The sequence below is a fragment of the Oryx dammah genome, unplaced genomic scaffold (genome assembly GCF_014754425.2).
Source record: "Oryx dammah isolate SB20612 unplaced genomic scaffold, SCBI_Odam_1.1 HiC_scaffold_28, whole genome shotgun sequence".
In the NCBI taxonomy this organism is placed as follows: Eukaryota; Metazoa; Chordata; class Mammalia; order Artiodactyla; family Bovidae; genus Oryx; species Oryx dammah.
In genome coordinates, this window is record NW_024070212.1 from 544,315 (window position 1) to 564,060 (window position 19,746).

The 19,746-nt window shown below is 34.3% G+C and overlaps 1 protein-coding gene across 10 annotated transcripts in view; it reads right to left on the minus strand.

The window, feature by feature from the left end:
- The window catches only part of DCAF6 (DDB1 and CUL4 associated factor 6), a 183,804-nt gene that overhangs the window by 39,221 nt on the left and 124,837 nt on the right, over positions 1-19,746 (minus strand). For all 10 annotated transcript variants that reach the window (XM_040229940.1, XM_040229938.1, XM_040229934.1 and 7 more), the window contains 4 exons: positions 7,566-7,683; positions 2,849-2,964; positions 1,450-1,533; positions 899-1,226 (listed from right to left, as the gene is read on the minus strand). In XM_040229940.1, coding sequence (XP_040085874.1) covers positions 899-1,226; positions 1,450-1,533; positions 2,849-2,964; positions 7,566-7,683 — 646 coding nt within the window. The remainder of the gene's footprint in view (positions 1-898; positions 1,227-1,449; positions 1,534-2,848; positions 2,965-7,565; positions 7,684-19,746) is intronic.

The window sequence follows — 19,746 nt, forward strand, 5'->3', positions numbered from 1 at the left end:
ACTCTTGATCATTATATAACACTGCTACTCTTTAATGGTAAATTAATATTTTCGTTGTATTTTTCACTTGACAGAAATGTCAGAACATTTTATAAACAGCAGTACATTGAGCATAAATACACGCGATACAATTCTTCATGACTCTGAAAGCTAAGATCTTAAAGGTAAAATCTGACTCTCTAGAATAGGACAGAGCTTACAATGAGATATGATGGCACTGATCATAGAGATAGTTTAGGAATGTATGGAATGCAATGTACTTTATAGAGATTTACTTTACCCACTTAAGAAATAAAAGATATCCTTACGAACACATAAAATCAAAAGGGGAAAAGCTATGAACATGTAAAGCAATTTAATTCTTTACTGCAGTTAAAATATTTGTTACTTGGTATGACTTTTCATTTCTGAAACTGAGTTACTTTGTAAAAGTCAGAGAAAAACACAGTGTTCTCAAAAAGAGAACTTTATCACACTACCTTAATCGAGGGATAAGAGAAAAGCAGAAAAACTAAACGCTAAAAAAAACGCAAACTGACAAAGGCCAAGATCTCTATGAGGCAATCTGACAACTAAAGATAACCCTAACTCAGCAAATAACCTGTTGGTCATCCTCAATATTCCTTCCTCTGAATCTGTAAACTGAAAACCAAGCCTTTGTGCTGAAGATAAACAGCAATTCTTTGTATCTTCTTTATATTCTTTTGCTCAAAGAATGCAATATGTAATATGTGAAATTACTTATAGTTCACAAAATTCTATGAGTTTATATGCCTGAGACACATTTAGAGGAAGTAACTGTCAAAAATGGAGAGACTCTTTTACATAACTTCAAAGAAAGAAATAAAGCCTTGTGAATTATATTTTTATAGTTCATGTTAATTAAAAATTTACCAACCTATCACCAGGTCCTGCTCGGTACCTTGCACCTGGGATCAGGACCGGGTCGTCGTCACTGTCATCTGTGTCCTGGAGAGCAGAGTCCCTGGTCAACGTCTCCTCATGGGCCGAAGGCCCGATGGCTTCTGTTTGTGACTGAGGCTCAGGATTGCTGGTACTATGTCTGGAAGCACTTGTAGTGCTAGTTTGATCTGAAGTTCCTGGTTCTTTGCCTTTTTCAGACAAAGTGGATTCTTCTGCAACCCCACAAGGGCTATCAAGATTGAAGTCATTCCTTTCTCCTGAGCCAGACTCCAATGACTCAGAAGTAAACTTATCTGATTGTGCTGTCAGAAAATAAAGTAGTAACAATTGGTCAGGTCAGCAACACTAATTACTTCATCTAACTTCAGACATTTTCTAATATAAATCTGATTCCCCTACATGAAGAACAAAATTCCACAATACATCTATTTGGAAACGGTCTCTAACTCTGGAGAGACTAACACAGATGAAGGCTTCTTGTTTTCCTATATGAAGGAATTATCTAAAGAGAACAAAACAACTCACCTGTATCTACACGGTTTTGAACTGTGCTTTCTGTAGATGTACCTTCCTGAAGTGTCACATCCTCTGATGATTCTTCAGGAGTTTCTGGGAATTAAACCAAATTATCATTAAATCCTAACTTTTTTTTTTTTTTTTAAGAAAAATAAAACACTAATTTAATTAATATTCTAGGTTTCCTATACATAAGCAGTTCTTAACCGTTTTAGGGTCATAGAAACCTCTGACACTCAGATAAAAACTCCCCTAGAGTATAATGCAAATACTATGTTTGTACCCACAAAACTGTAAAATACTATCAGGAACAGATGTGGGTATTTGCTATTTATCACTTCTGCCCACTGCCTCTTCCCAAAGTCTACGCATGGACCTTCAGGAACTGTGTGTGAAGAATCCTGCTCGAGATTATTCCTCCCAACTGACATTCCTCAATTTTGATTTTATTTTCCCCTAAATGTCAAAGAATATAAACTTAAAAACTGAGTATTTTTCTTCCTTTTGTCATATACTTGGTCTAATTTCAACTATCATGAGCAAAGAGTAAAGTTAGCCTCACCATAAATTCTATTTGGCTACTGAAAGTATTTATTTCTGGGATTTAATTCCATAGACCTATGAAGGATCAGGTTTTTTTGTTCCTAATTGGACATCTGCTTACTAGATAGTCATCTTATATGTATTTAATTCTTGTTAGCTGTGTTACACTGAAGTATGTATTCATTTAATCTAAAACAATTCATGAATTCATTTATCAAATATGTACTGAAAATCTACTTTGTTCTAAGGCTCTGAAGTTGCTCAGTCGTGTCCGACTCTTTGCAACCTGATGGACTGTAACCTATCAGCTCCTCCATCCATAGGATTTTCCAGGCAAGAGTGCTCGAGTGGATTGCCATTTCCTTCTCCAAGGCTGTACTAACCCCTAAATTTCATATGATGATCACATAAAAATATTCCAGGAAAGGGTTCTAAAAACATTCTCCAAATGGCTCTTCTTATATGAAACAGGATTCACTCATAACCTGTTTAGATTTTACTCTTTTTTCTTTCCCTCCATAAACAACCTATATTCTTTGAAAAAAATCAAGATAGATACTCTGGATTTCACTGCTAGGTATAAAAACGGTAATGATAACTCAAACCAACATTTATATCTAAAGTACTGTCAGTATGCTGACCATTTATCCTGGCCACTGTACCCACAGAGGGGAACTACGCCTCCCTGTGATGCCTCATCTGAAATGCTTAAGGTCCCTACCTTTTGCATTTGCTATTGATTCAACTGCAGTAAGTGGACTATTGATGCAAAAGTTAAAAAACAAAACTGTAGCACTGATGTGTCAGAAAAATAGGTAAACAAATATCCAACATCGGGTTTTGTCAGGACAAAATATCATCTTACTTGCTTCACTCTCTTCTTCTGGTGGCTGCACTGGGCTCTGTGGGACCAAGGATTCCTCCTGATCCTCAGATTTGCAGTGGCTCCCATTTCCTCTGGAACTTGAGGCAGTACTGCTCCTACAATCAAGACAAGCTATGTCACCACGAAGTTAATATATGTCAACTTTTAGGATAATTTTTGTAATTTACAACTAGAGAAGCTGATCAAAAAAATTCAGACTGTAATATTTTACAACTAGAGAAGTTGACTAAAAAAAATCAGGATACAAATAAAACACAAGGTTTATATTAGCAGTACTTGTGAAACATCACTTAAAAAAAATAAAGGTGATTTTTCTAATCCACTTTTAATATTAAAGAGAGATTTAAAAATATAAATTCTTCATTGACTGATGCTCCTACGATCTGGTATTTATTTTTACAAGTCTCTCTATTGAATTTTAACGTAATTACATAATCTCTCTTCTTGTCCTTGCTACAGATGTTTCAACATATTAAAATTCCTACTGATTTTACAAACTTTGATCATACACCCTTTTAGACTCTGTTGTTCTAGGCTACTTTTAAACTGATACTTGCAAGGAGGCCTGGAAGTTTCTCTGGTCTTTGAATTGCCCTTTGTAGATCACTACCAGTTCTAGACTGCTGTTCAAATATGGCAAGTGATCGACACCATAGTTTCGTAGAAGGAGAGAATGATGTTTTCTATTTTAGTTTTAATACCTACCTGATGATAACCATAATTCTGTTAGAATTTTTGGCTAGAGAAGAACACCATACCAAGTTAAAAAAATAATTTTCAATGAACATTCTGTGACAAATCATGACATATGTGTAAAAAGGGAATTGAGTGGGAAAGAAAATAGAAGAAAATGTATAACAATCTTATTAAGGTTAAAATTAAATTCAGAAAAATGGAACAATTTCTTAAATTTAGTAAAGATGTGAACAAGAAAAAACTGAACGGCTACAACTTAAAAAACGTTAATCATAGACAAATAGCAGTGACTCGATACAATGCAAATTATCATGGATGTTTGTCAAAATTTTACAAAAGCTTTTTTTGGCTAATTATGGAAGTTAATTTAATTTTTTTTAAATGGCATCCATATATATTTTTAAGAAAAATGCATATCTACATGGGTATATACACAGAGGAAAAGATCAGAAAGAATATTTATCAGAAAAATTCCAGAAAGATGACACCAATGTTAACTGTCATCTCAGCTGGGTTACTGTAATTTTTTTTCAACTTTAGATTCTTATTTCTTTTGCAATGAACATGTATTTCTTTTCAACCAAAAAGTTGGTTATAGCAATTCTGATAAAGATAAGCCAATGTGATATATAAATCTTCCCCCCCGCTATTGAGAAAGCTATGATCCAGGGTGAAATAGAAGGCTCCATGTAGAAGTTATGATAGGGCACTGATGTAGGAATACAGAGCCATTAGTGGAAAAGACAAGTGATCAAGTAAATACATTTAGCATGTGTGAATACGGTATTTTAAAATCACAGATAAATGACTAACCAGACCGTTCAATAAAAGTTACTGGGAAAAAGAAAAAGCCATGTGGAAAAATTGAGCTATAAGCCCTACATCATACTTTATGGTAAAATAAACTATAAAAAGATTAAACATATTTTTGATATAAAAGCACAGAACTATAAAAGGAAATCAAGAAGAAATCTTCCCCTAATTCTGAGAAGGACAAGGAGCATTAATTAGCTCACAGGCTGAAACCATAAAGTGAAACTACCGTAAGCAAACTTAAAGACAAACAATAAACTGGGGAAAATATCTCCAACAAATGAAAGACAAATGATATTATCCTCACTTAATTCTATATAGCTCTTATAAGTCAGTAAGAAAAACATAAACACCACAGTAAAAAACTGGGCCAAGGATTTAAAAGGCAATTTATAAAAGATGACAATTGTAGCTAACAATATTTAAAGCTTATCAGTCAATGAGCTAAGTAAGTGCTATGTACTTTTTCGGCATGGTCTCATTAAATCTTCCCAATAAACCCTGAGGAAGCTTGTATTAAATATTCCCATTTTCAGACGAAGAAACTAGTATTTACAGAGGTCCAACAGCTAGTCAGGTTCAGAGTCCCAGCTATTAGTCTGTGTACTCTGTTGCCTTCCTGTCATCAAAGAAACTAAAATAAAAGCAAGACATCATACTGGCATAGATGAAAAAGACTGCATTTTTTAAATCTTTTTTATAATGAATACAGAATATTTTTATAACCAGAAAAAAAGGCTACCTACTTTTTTGATAAAGAAATAAGAAACTAGTGAATAAGAGAATGTAATTCATGGTTAGTTTTTAAAGAAGAAAAAGTACTATTCAAAAGAAGAGTGGGACTAAAGATGTTTGGTTAAAATATGCTCAGATGAGATTCTTGATAAGAAATCAGTCCCTTCTGTACAGAAACATGAGAAAAGACTTAAGAATAAATATGATAATCTTTTGTGGTCTTAAATTATATACTAAGAAAAAGAGCCATGGATATCATAATTTTTAAAAGCTAAGGTCAAACAGTAGAGATCATAAAGCAATTCTATTGACCATGCCTTCAAATATACATCTAGAATCCAATCTCTTTTTACTACTTCCACTGCCCCCATCCTGGTCCAAGACACCACCTCAGCCTAGCGTGCTGCAGTCCATGGGGTCGCAAAGAGCCGGATACAACTAAGAGACTGAACACCACCTCTCACCTTGCTTACTGCCAAAGCCTTTTAACTGGTCTTTCAGTTTCTACCGAAGGCCTATTCTCTACACAGCAGCCAGAGATATCCTTCTTCCTTTTAAGACCCTTCTCACTGGCCGACCTTATCTATTACTACTCTCTCCTTTGGTCACTCCACTCTCTAGCTACACTGTTTTGTTTTGTTTTCTTTCTAAGATCTTTGAACATAGTAAGACTGCTCCTACTTCAGTGCCGTTGTACTGGCTTTCTCTCTGCATAGGATGCTCCTCCCCCAGATATGCACAGTTCATTCCTCCTTTCCCTTTAAACTGCCCAAATGTCATCTCTCAATGCTGCCTACCCTTTCCTGGGGTTTTCCAATCATCTTTACCTGGCCTATTTTCTTCCATAGCACTTAATACCATTTAATAGGCTTTTGTTATACAATTCATCATTTATTATGTTTACTGTCTGCCTCCCATACCTAGAGAGTAAGCTCAAATAGGGCAGGGATTTTTTTTTTTGTCTATTTTTTTCATCACTGTATTCCCAAAGTCTAGAGCAGTCTCTGAAACACAGAAGGTATTCAATAATAATAATATATGAAAATCCTATTTAATCAAAGATTTTAATATAAAGAAACACACAGAAACACAAATGGAAACCTGTGAATTAGAATAAATATTATCATATATCAACATATAATTAATTATATATTAATAAACAATATATAACTATATTATATATCATTTATATACAATATATTATATATTATACTAACATATAATATATAATAACATACAATTTAATATATCAATTATCTGGAATAATTAATATATTGGTTATTAAATGATTAACATAACCACCAGATATTAATCACATATAATTATATTAATATATAATTAATTGTGTTAAGAAAGATTATATTGCCTATATATTAATTTATATAATAACAGTAATAAATTTAAATACAGTATTTTCGATGCTGTCTCTCTCTCATGATAAAGACAATGAGACAATGGCAAAGAATTTAGGAAGTTCACATAGCTAATTTTTTAAATATCACATTAAACTAGATTAATGAGCAATAAATATAATCAGAAATGCCATCAAAAAGAATCTATACAACCACTGAAGTTCAAACTCACTAGTAATAAACTAAATAAAAATTATTGAAAAATCAAATACATAAGTTACAAATAAATGAATATACTGATATTGAATACTGGCCTGGAGACAGCAAAACATGTACTTTCATATGCTGTTGGGAGAAATTTAATGACAGATGATCCTTTTGAAAATAATTTTTCAATATCTTTTAATCTAGATACAGTTTTATTTCTGGAAAAAGTACCCCAAATCAATCACCTTAAAAGTAGAAAAAAGCTTGTAAACAAAGATATTCACAGTCTTATTTGGTAAAAATAAGTAACTTCACCCTAACTAAAAGGAAATGGATAAGTAAAACTATGGTAGGTCCTTTTGATGGATTCTATTAGCTGACAAAATAATATTTATGAAAACTTAGTAGTAATATGGGAATATTTATTATAAAGTTAACTCTAACTTTAGAATTAAAGGGGAGAATTAAATATATTCAGTATCATTAAAATAATGTCAAACCAAAAATATATATGTATATATACATAAACATACATCTTTTACATTGGACCAAGCCTGCAAAAAGCTGCAAAATGTTAGGCTTCTTAATTTTTGCACTATTAGTATACTGGTGATTGATCATCTTTTGCATTTTCTATCAGAAAAATATCCCAGGACCAGCAATATCAGTATCACCTGGGAATTTTTTAGAAATGCAAATTCTCTGACTCCACCTCAAACTCTCAGAGTGGGGTCTAGTAATCTGTGTTTTAGGAAGCTCTCCAAGTGATCCTGAAGCATGCTAAAGTTTGAGAACCAATACATTATTGCAAAACAAAGATGAACTGTTAAAAATAATGTCTAATACAATCCTACAAAATGGCTAAGAACATCTTTACAAAAACAGTAACTTACCATTCATCTGTAAAGTTCAGTTTTATTGTGCTTGTAGTTGTTCCTTCTGTGCTGTAGTGCAAACTTAAAACTGGTTCCCCTGTCCCTGGTTTGGGGCTCAGCTTTTCATTATTGTTATCTGAAAATTGTGTTTAAAACATTTGAAAAAAGTCTCTGAAATCAATAAAAAGATGACATTTCCTAAAATTTCTAAAACTTAAATTAGGCTGTCCTTGTCATAACTCTTTCTCACATCTGTTATGGCTCTCACTTAAAGTTCAAAAGCAAGTGTTACAGAAATACTCTATATTTCAAAGTGGCATTGAATCAAATTCTAGCTTTGAAACATGACTCCCTTTGATTCAGATGAAAATCACACACATTTGAGAACCATATTTAGTTGTTAGGGAATCAAAGAACATTAACATGAAATGACATACTTAATAAACTGGTATTTTTATTTAATGGAATTCTCAGGACTTTTTTTCTTCACTTGCTAGAGCATTAAGAATAACTGTCATTGGCTCCTTCAGAAATTCTGAGAAGTAAGATGCAAGGGCTCCAAAAGAAGCTGTTTAGTAAAAACTTTTGCTGCAATTAACTGCTATCAAATTCTTTCTGTTCTTTCAAATTCATAGATTCACAATCTAGGGAGGGATTACAGCCTGTACTCTATTGGGAAGGAGGGGGGAGAAAAACTTAGTTATTTTCTAAAACTCTGTTACAAGATCATAGCTTTTGATATATTCCATTCTCCCCTTCCTGACTAATCTTGAAAGAAATTTGTTTTCTAAATTATGGGGAGGCAACTCCATCTTAAGTCCATAGCTGATACTCATAATACATGTCTATCTCAACATATAAAATCTTTATAAAATGGTAAATAAAAATTAAGAAACTCAGAAATCAATAAAAATCACTTTAAAGCCACCTCTTCCCTCCTCTCCAAAAGGAGTACTCAGATATTCAAAGACAAATTTGAACAGGGCTTTATAAATTTTTCATTTTATGATGAATAACAGCTTGGGGGAACATTAAAATGTATAGAGAATAAAAACTGCTACATAACCAAACGTAATATTTCTGCCAATTCCTTACAGAAAGAAAACTCATCTGTAACATAATTATTTTCTGGATGCTATTTCAAGCACTTGATAAAGTACCTGATGGTACTAAAAAGCAGCTTTCTGTCATGAAAACAGTATCAACCTAAGCAGTAACAACTTAATGAAATCAAAATTACTCAAGATTTTTGGTTATTGGGCCCACTTTTTATTGCAATAAGGAACGTTTATCTTTCTGCATTCCTTTGAACACGCTAGAGCACTTACTAAAAGAGAACCTGACAGAAACTCTGCTCTAGCTTTTATCCTGTGAGAGGACAATCAACAAGACTTAAGAATACAGAATAGTAGCAGAAAGGAGGAGAAGCCAAGCTGGTAAAATTCAGGAGTATCCATTCTTACATCTTCACTTCCAACTCATGTGACATCCTCTCCTATAATATTAATTGCTTTTTGAAAGTAAAAGTTTGAATCAGTTATAAAGCTGGCCTACCAAAATTCATTCTGTTTCTGTGCTACTTCTGTTGACTATGTTCTTGATATAAACAGTTGCTGAGAAAAAAAAAAATTAACCATCCATTACAACTTTCAAAGATATGATAATTCAGTGTTTTAGAGGAGGTATTTTACCAAATGGCTCTCTTATAAAATAACCAAATTAACCTATCTTGAGCTTATGTAAAATTATCAAGAACAGGACTTTTTTTCAGTCCACATCATGAGGCTTGCAGGATCTTAGTTCCCTGACCAGGGACTGAACTTGCACTCTTGGCAGTGAAAGCCAGAGTCCTAAGCACTGGACCCCCAGGGATTTCCAAACGGCACGTCTAACGCATCTGTCCCGCCCTTGCCAGCCTTTGAAACATGTGCTGTTAGTCACTTGTCCACACACAGTCTTCCCTTACTCTTTAGTTAGTTATGTTGCTGAAATTTCTGTTCCACTAATGTCACAACCACAGACATTCTTAAGATATGGAATTGGTGATGACAGCCAAAAAGCTGAATGGTAAGATTAAGAGGTTAGTTAAGAGGTAGAGTTGGGGCTATTTTTTTCATTATCTCTCAAACATTTTATAAACTGCTTTGCTATTATTTTTCTTTTAAAGTAAAGAAGAAATGGTGACAGGGGGAAGCAGGTGTGAGAGAACTGTAGGACTGAATTTCTTAGGCCTACTTTGGTTAATGGGAGCATAAGTTTTAAGAAGACATTTAACATCACAACACTGTAAATTCAACTATGCTAAAATACAAAATTTTTTTTAAAAAGCCATTTACTGATTCTGTTGATGTTTGGTAGAAACCAATGCAATACCATAAAGAAATTATCCTTCAATTTTAAAAAGTTTAAAAAAAGAAGCCATTTAAATGCTTTATCAAAACTTCCTTTTTGAGTAAAATTAGAGGCAGCTATGGAGCCTGGTAGGCTGCAGTCCATGGGGTCGCTAAAAGTCGGACACGACTGAGCGACTTCACTTTCACTTTTCACTTTCATGCACTGGAGAAGGACATGGCAACCCACTCCAGTATTCTTGTCTGAAGAATCCCAGGGATGGAGGAGCCTGGTGGGCTGCCGTCTATGGGGTTGCACAGAGTCGGACACGACTGAAGCGACTTAGCAGCACAGATATTTGCATGCTATGACTAAAGGAATATAGTAGACAAAGAGATAGCTGTTGAGAGGTCAAAAGGGTGTAGAAAATATCTACCAACCTCCAAGACCACCTCCAACCTCCAAAAGCAAGAAGTATCCTAAGATGATCAGTGGGAATTAATACTTTCTTCTGAGGTTACCTATTACCAAGTTATTATTTAATCTCTCTGGAATATAACCCACACATTATAAAATTACATGCAAAGCACAGTAGTACTCATTTCATTTACAAAATGACTACAGTTGACAGAATTTGTTCATTTAAACTGTCAATGAAGTCATTAGCCTGGAGTAAAATGGGCCCATCATTATATCTCTGTTAGTTTCAAATACTTCACACCACCCCCTGCCCCCATCTAGTTCTCTCTTTGTAGCATTAAATATAAATAATATCTCAGGCAGAAACACTGCACAACACAGAACCTGGTTTCTTCAACTGAAGCAATGATGCAAGTATATATCTGAAATTTAAAAATTTATTTCCTAGCCTTGTTCATTCTAATCTTCCTAATTTAATACTCCTCTTCTTGATGTATACAACCTATCAGATTGAATTTTCTCAGAAATGTAGATAAATTAGTAAACAAAGTTTCTAATAAAGTACATATTTTAAGCTAAAAAGGTCTATAAAAATCTAAAGAACCAAGAAATTAATTTTATTATTACCTTATTTGAAAAAATACTTGTAAACATTTTAATTTTCAATAACTTGCTGTGTGTTAGAATCTGGATCAGTAAATATATCTTAAAAACTGCATTATTTGCATGCTTACTTAGAAATATATTACTGAAATTAAAAAGTAGAGATTTTAATTTAGGAGGAGTCTTGGCATTGAGAACTTAATCAAATCCAATGACTACACAGAACGCACCATCATAAAAGTAACTAAAGTTTGTTGAACATTACTATTTCCTAGGATATGTATAACCTTTGTAGCACATACTTTTATCTCCATTTTATAGATGATGAAACTGATAATAATGTGGTAGATTCTTTTTCTCTAAGTTTCTTTCTATATGAAGTTCTTACTTACTATACTGTCTTGGAAAAAATTTGAATACTAAGTAGAAAATAAGATTCCCCAACACATATTTTAATTAAGAAATATCAACTGTCGGTATTATTTCTCAGAAATGGTATATAATTCACATCAGCAACTCTGACAAAGTTCTGGTAATGCAAACTGTCACACTGGCATCAGACTACTGAAAAACTACCCTGTACCTTTTCCAGGGCACTAAGAGATTAAACTGTCAATAAAATTGTGGTGCACTCAGCACAAGGACAGTGTGAGGGGAAAAAACCACTTTAAATTTGTTCAACCCTGTTAAGGCGGCCATACATATTGCTTTGAGTTCAACGATTAAGAACAACAGATGATGTTAGTAGCTTAGAGTGATCTCTATCCAGGCAAACGACTACCCATTCAAACATATGCTTCAGAAGCACAGTCATAACAACATAAAAATCAAGACAATGTACTGTAAAAGATTTCATTCTTTGGAGTTAGAAGTGAATAGTCAGTAACATGAGATTCTAGAAAGCAAATTTAAAATAAAAGATCCTTTCCAGAAAGAGCCCTTTGCAGATTAATGCACTGGGGCTCAGAAAAAAAATTATAGAATGGTCTGGAATATAATTTGAAAGGAACTTCTTTAACCTTTACTTAATCAGGTAGCTTCCAAGCCTTTTACAGTCATAACTACAAATAAAACTTTTGTTGTTGTTGTTTAATACAAGTTTTCAAATCATTCAGTCTGTGCATTTTGACTATAATAATTTGTGGCTCTAAAAAAAAAACATGCTCAAAGTAGATAACAAAATATTCTATCTTGGTAACTAGGTTTGTATATCATCTAAATATTGTTTGGTCTTTTAGCTAGGATGTCCCTCGAGACCTATCGTATGTATAAATTTAAACAAAGTTATCAAAATGATGATAATTAAGTAGAATATCGCCACAATAATTAGTTCAGAACCACTATGCCCAACATTTTCTCTGCTGCTAGGTCACTATTCTAACTGTACAATCATCCATTAATCATGTATAGTAGCTGAGATAAGTTGTGGATCATGTAGAAATAATCTATTCTTTGCCTCAGGGATTTTCTATTACACAAAAAACTTGTCAATATTTTCCCTTTTGTTATGCCCAATGTTTAAAATAAAAATCAATTTACAAGGAAACAAAATGATGATGAAATCCTCTGAAAAAAATATTGATACATCAATAATTAAGCTCAACTATCTCCACAAATTTTGCACCCCCAACCTGCTTGACATACATAGAAAGGGCAAACATCTCAAGTATAATTTCTAGGCCAAGGTAAAATTTCCATTTTTATATGTCAGGAACCTATAACTTTTCCGCATAACTCAAGACTACTGGATATCCAAATCTTCCAATCATTTGTATAAGGAGGCATATGCTGATTCAAAGTGGAGAAATTGTTTCTAGGAGTAGATTCTAAACAGAGAACTCCTATCCACCACATAGATGACTGTGAGGCAAGGCTCTCATTTCGAAAGTCAACATTCTCACTAGTGTAATCTGACTTTATACAGAAATGAACTATTTTATGAAAGCCAAAAACAAAGTACAACCTTATCACTCGTATTTTACTAGGAAATCTCTCCTATATAATCTTTTGGAAGTAAGATTCTAGTCAAATCTTACTTCTGATAATCAAAATCCACCTGTATATCAGTAACGATCATTTTAATCCAATATACTTTTTTCATGACATAACACAAAAAAGTGAATTAAACTTAAAACATGGGGTTGGGATACATATAGAATCAGACTGTGCCTGGTTCCATTTTCCCTCTGATATTTAAAATTCATGGATTGAAATACAGTTGTCATTTTATCTATGCGACATAGCCTTTCTTTCCCTGTACTCCAGAACTATTAAGTCTTATACCCCTCTGTTCATAAAAGTCTTCTATTCCTATTTCACTTTCAGTTTTGAGGTAGAACAGATATTAAGAAAGTAAGTAAAAATGCATACCCCATGTGGCACATAAACTCTACCAAAATTCTCATCCAGTGTTTTTCTTTTCATGACTCTTTCCTAAGCTATATTCTATTTTTTAAAAAAATCAAATCTGTCTGTCCCTCTGATTGATCAGATTACTTGGCATGGTAAAATGTGACTTCCAGATGAAAATGAAAATGAACAGCTTAGAAAAACTCTCTCTATAACCACTTTCCCCTCCAGCTACCATTCTCCTTGCTTATTGTTTTGAAGTACTTTTCTTATTTCTCATCTCTACTTTTTCTCCTAAATCTGCCCTCTATCAATCCAGTGAAACTGCTCTCACTAATGAGACTGACCACCTCTGAATTTACTAATCTAGTAGGAGAATTTTTAGAACTCTTCTGTGTCTGCTACACAAGAGAGCAAACAACTCTCTTGTATTTGAAAATTCTCTTCTCCTGGCCTCATGCTCTGTAATACCTTCCCCGTTACCTCTCGATGTGGTTGTCACCTCTCCACCCCCTTTATCAGCTCTCCTCTAGCAAAACATTTAACTCTAGAATTTTTTCTGATTTTTTTCAGATGTTTTAGACTTCTCAGGTTTTACTTTCTTCCTAGATGACTCCATCTGCTTCCATCTATCACCTACATGCAATACACACTTCAGTCATCATCTACATGCAGAACTTCTCTGACCCACTTCTCCAGCTCTGCCATCTTCGTTAACCTCCATAACCTACAATCAATCGCCCAACACATTTTTCCACTTTGATGCCTCACACAGATTAGTCAGATGCGGTTCGGTTCACTTCAGTTCAGTTGCTCAGTCGTGTCCGACTCTTTGCGACCCCATGAATCGCAGCACGCCAGGCCTCCCTGTCCATCACCAACTGCTGGAGTTCACTCAAACTTACGTCCATCGAGTCAGTGATGTCATCCAGCCATCTCATCCTCGGTCGTCCCCTTCTCCTCCTGCCCCCAATCCCTCCCAGCATCAGACTCTTTTTCAATGAGTCAACTCTTCGCATGAGGTGGCCAAAGTACTGGAGTTTCAGCTTTAGCATCATTACTTCCAAAGAACACCCAGGGCTGATCTCCTTGCAGTCCAAGGGAGTCTCAAGAGTCTTCTCCAACACCACAGTTCAAAAGCATCAATTCTTCAGCACTCAGCTTTCTTCACAGTCCAACTCTCACGTCCATACATGACCACTGGAAAAACCATAGCCTTGACTAGACGGACCTTTGTTGGAAAAGTAATGTCTCTGCTTTTCAGTATGCTGTCTAGGTTGATCATAACTTTCCTTCCAAGGAGTAAGCGTCTTTTAATTTCATGGCTGCAATAACCATCTGCAGTGATTTTGGAGCCCCCTAAAATAAAGTCTGACACTGTTTCCACTGTTTCCCCATCTATTTCCCATGAAGTGATGGGGCCGGATGCCATGATCTTCATTTTCTGAATGCTGAACTTTAAGCCAACTTTTTCACTCTCCTCTTTCACTTTCATCAAGAAGCTTTTTAGTTCCTCTTCACTTTCTGCCATAAGGGTGGTGCCATCTGCATATCTGAGGTTATTGATATTTCTCCCAGCAATCTTGATTCCCGCTTGTGCTTCTTCCAACCCAGCGTTTCTCATGATGTACTCTGCATATAAGTTAAATAAGCAGGGTGACAGTAAACAGCCTTAACGTACTCCTTTTCCTATTTGGAACCAGTCTGTTGTTCCATGTCCAGTGCTAACTGTTGCTTCCTGACCTGCATACAGGTTTCTCAAGAGGCAGGTCAGGTGGTCTGGTATTCCTGAAGCATATTCAAAACTAAGCTTGTGATCTCCACCTCCTTCTACACATCCTCCTCCATATGTTCTTCCTTTTCCAGGGTTACCTATTTTAGGAAATGGACGCTCATTTAATTATACTCAGTCAAAACTTGGGAGTTATCCTTGGAGTGCTAGAAATGTCACCTAATCTCTATTATTATCTTGCCCAAACCATCACAAATAAATGTATAATCTAAGTCAAAAACACTGCACTTACTGTATAAAAGCAGGTTTAAGACACATCCTCACCCTTCTCCCTCTAAACAGGTTTTCACTGCTAAACCATCTCCCAAATAGAAATTCTGGAGTTGTCGGTGCAGTTTATACTGTGGACTCCTCTTCAATTATTTGCCTCATTCATCAAATCCTGTATACTCTACATTCTAAGTATTTCTTGACTCTCTTCACATTTCCACCTTATTTCTATCATCAGGTTAAAATCCTTATTGGAGATAAGAATTTTAAGGAGAGCCTCCTAAGTGATTTAGTCTCTAGTCAATTCTTCATATTCTATTCAGAACAAATGAGATCAGGCCATATGTCCTAGTTTTAATTCTTCACCACCTTCCTATTGCTCTTAAAATCTAAAACCCTAAAAAGTTCAAAAGGTCCTTCTCAATACAGACTCTACCTATCTCTTGAAGCCATAGCACACCCCAGTCATACTGGGATTCTTCTAGTCATTCTAATGTGATCTTCTCAGAGCCTCTGCAAATGCTATTAATATCCATTATCTCCTTTACTCCTTCTCTTTGACCTAACTGACTCATATAATCATCTTTCAGACTGCAACTAAGATGCCTCGTTCTCAGGAATACCTTACTTGAGCCTGTGCCAGAAGAAACAAAGACTCACTTGTGTGTTCCCCACTAACCTTGTTTCCTCTTTTAAAGCTCGTATGAGGCTTGTATTTAGTTTTTATATCATCTGTCCTTACTGTCAGATGAGGCCAAGGGTACTGGTTATGATCACAGACACTGGAACCAGACTGCTTGTATTTGAACCACATTCCTAGCACAGACACACGATGTGTGACTTCAGACAACTTTCTTAACCTCTCTTTACCTCAGTTTCCTTATTTGAAAATGGGGATAATAATGATACCTGCTGTATAAGACTGTGATGAGGATTAAGTAAATTAACATATAAAAATTGCTGAAAGTAATGTTTGACACATACAAAAAATGCAATATTAAGTGTCTATGTTATTATTATGGTTAATAACTATTATTATTACTATTATTAATTAACTCTATGTTCCAAGCACAGGGAGCATTAGCTTTATTATTCGTGCATCCTGGTGCCAGGCCTAGTATTTGCCACAAGGTAACAGGCATTTAATATGAGTTGAATTAATGAAACAGATACGCAGATAACAACTCTACTACTTATTTCACTTGTCTTTACATATCTCTTGGAGTCTTGGCTTTTTCATCAGTAAAATGAGGATTGTATTACCTCATTAAACTGCAACAAATGGGATAATAGATACAAAATTCTTAACACGGTGCCAGTTGCATACTTAAAACTCAATGAGAGCTATTTTTATCATAGACAATTCTGAATTAGAAAACAATTTAACTAAAAATGTAGACAATGACTTGGGTAGCAAGAGGTGGAACAAGTGAGCACAGGCAAATGAATTATCTCATCTCCTTTTCCCCAACTTCCAAAAAATGAAATATATCACTAATTGTTAGAATCTAAACTAGTAGTTGGGGAAAAGGAGATGACTTACCTCATTCTAAGAAACTAAGTGATAACTAGTTCTAGAGAATACAAAAAAAAAAACAAAACCTTCCAACTTGGTGACAGCATATAATCTTAAGGGAATAATACTTAACAAGACATATTCAGGTTTTCCATTTCCAATCTACCCTAGTAGAATTAGTAAAATCTGTTTTACTGGTTTCTGACCATCCACAAGTCTCTTTCTGTAAGTAAACATTTCATTAATGTCAAAAGAAGTCTGCTTATTAAAATAATGGATAATTAGTATTTATGTTTCTAATGTCCCAAATTAGCATTTTTATTTCTTTAAATCTAGAATAGAAAATGAGTGTCTGACACACGCACAATTGCCTACAAGTATAAGTTTTAAACTTAATGGCATTATCAACTTCCACTTAATGATTATCACTGTAATGAATATAAAGCAACTTACTATAATCATGGCCATAATTTAAAACTCAGGCAAAATTATTTCCTTATACCCTCTGAAAAATTAAATGTTAAGATTATACATTTCTTTTGTTATTGTTGTTACTGTTACTAAAAGAAGAGAGAATTTCTGGCCTAAATATTTTTAACAGGAAAAAACTGCTAGTTTTATTAAGAGGCAAGAGCAGTACATGTCAAAAGAGGCTTTTTCCCCTTATAGTAAATATAAAAGAGATATAAATAAAAGGGAAATCAAAACTACTCATTAGAATATATTATTCAAACTAAATGCAGGACAAATGTAACTGTGCTTAAATAGTTTCTAATTAGCACAGAAGGGTTGTCAATGTGTGTACACACAGCTCTAAGTTTTACAGCAAAGTACTTCACAACAGGAGAAAAACAACATATATGCTGTACACTTATTTCTTTAAAAAACATTTTAATAAAACAAAAACTATTGAGGCAACCAGGTAGCTGCATTTATGGTCATAAGGTTTAAACTAAATATATTAGACTAAGCTTTTTTAAAAAAATTCAAAATTAAATACATGAAAACACTGACTGCAATTAATCAGTTCAATAATGTATACATAATCAGTGAAAGAAAATAAATCTTTGCAGTGAAACATGTCAATTACTATGTCAATTAAAATTTTTTTTTAGTAACATTTTTATCCTGGTAATCCCTAAATCAAAATAAAGAAAATCTATGAACTCTATGGGAAATTAAATTAAGCAACATGTAAAAGCACCTGGACATCTAGAAGATGAACACTGTCAGGTAAGTATAAAACTGAATTATCAATAAAAGAAATGTATTAGTGTCTCTTGAAAGAAAAAAGAAATTTAAAATATGCTTAAGATAATTATTATATATTCAGGAAAAAATTTATTTAATGTACTAATTTTTCCACTCTACAAGGTAAAATGGAGAACAAGGGTCTCGTCAAAGATTAAAATAGTTTATCTGAGGACATCAATTATTCCCTATACATACTCTTCTACAAAGATTCTTTACTTTGTAAACATACTCAGTTTTGAAATTATAACTCCCTCCCAGACATTACCTTTTCTCTGTCTTTTCATTTGTAATGAAAAGCTTACTGAGAAAGTCATCTACATAACAATGTCTCCACTTAAAAAAAAAATCCTTTCTCCTCCAACCACTACTATCTGGCTTCTGCCTCCACATAATAACTGCAGTGCCAAAGCACTGCCAAATTCAAGAAAATGTCTCTGTCCTTTTTATACCTGACAGCCCTACGTCATAATGCACTTACTGAGGAGTTCCTTCCTGAACCTTCCTTTTCCTGTGACTTTGGATACAGCATTCTTTCTGCCCTGTTTCTCAGATCACTCTTTTTCTGTCTCCTCAGCCAGGTCCTTTTCTCTGCTTGCTCTTTGTAGTGTAGACTTTCCTCTTTTCACTTAATCCTCTCTTCCTAGACCATTTTATCTACACTCACCATTTCAACTGTTATCTGTAAGTTGGCAATTCCTATTTTTATCTCCACCTCAGACTTCTCTGGTGACTTCCAGAAACTATGATATTTCTCCATCTGATGTCCAAAGGTAATTCAGACTAAACGTATCAAGAAAATCTCATGTATCTTTTTTCCCTTGTAACTGGCAGTTTCTCTTGAAATCCCTATCTTAGTTGACAGTATTAGTATCTATTGCCCCATCGAGACACCTGGGTATCACTCTCTCGTTTTTAAAAACTAATCTTTCTCAAAGTCCCATCAATTCTAGCTCTTAAATATTAAAAAATAAAAAACAAAACTGTCCATTCTTCTCCTTTCCAACTGCTATACTTTAAGATCGAATTACTCATCCACTCATCATCTCTCACTTGACCTACTGCAATAGGTCATGTGACCTTTTACATGGTCTTGCTCTTTTCAATTTTACTCCCTTCCAATCAACTATCTACACAGCTGCCAAAATGATCCAACATGTAAATCAGGTCATGTTTCTCCCAAGCTAGAATAATTCCCAGGGCATCTCACTCCTTAAACAATTGTTTTATTCACTCATTCAACAAATATCTACTGTTTAATGAAAACAGATATAGTGTTAGGCACTAAATATACTATAATGAATGAAAACATTCAGAGAATACACAGAAAGACAGGTATCAAACAATCCCTTAAATAAAGGTATGGTTATGAATTTTGACAAATGTGATGAAGGACAGCAGGTCACAAAGAGATAAAGAGAGGAGAACTACTTCAGATTAGAATGTCATTCTACTTTTGGAAAAGTAGTATCTAAGTGAGTTTTGATGAGTACAAGTTGCTGAAGACAAAAACATTTTGGTAGAGACAATAGCATTCACAAGAGATTTAAGAGGGAAATGAGCTTAGAGAGTTAGAAAAACTGAAAGAAGGCCGAATTGTCAAGAGCTGAGTGAGTGAGAGAATGGGCCAGGAGTGTAGGGCCTTGCAAGCCAAGGCGTGGATTTAGATTGCCTTAAGGGCAAACTAAATTCTCCAGTGTTCTTGCCTGGAGAATCCCAGGGACGGG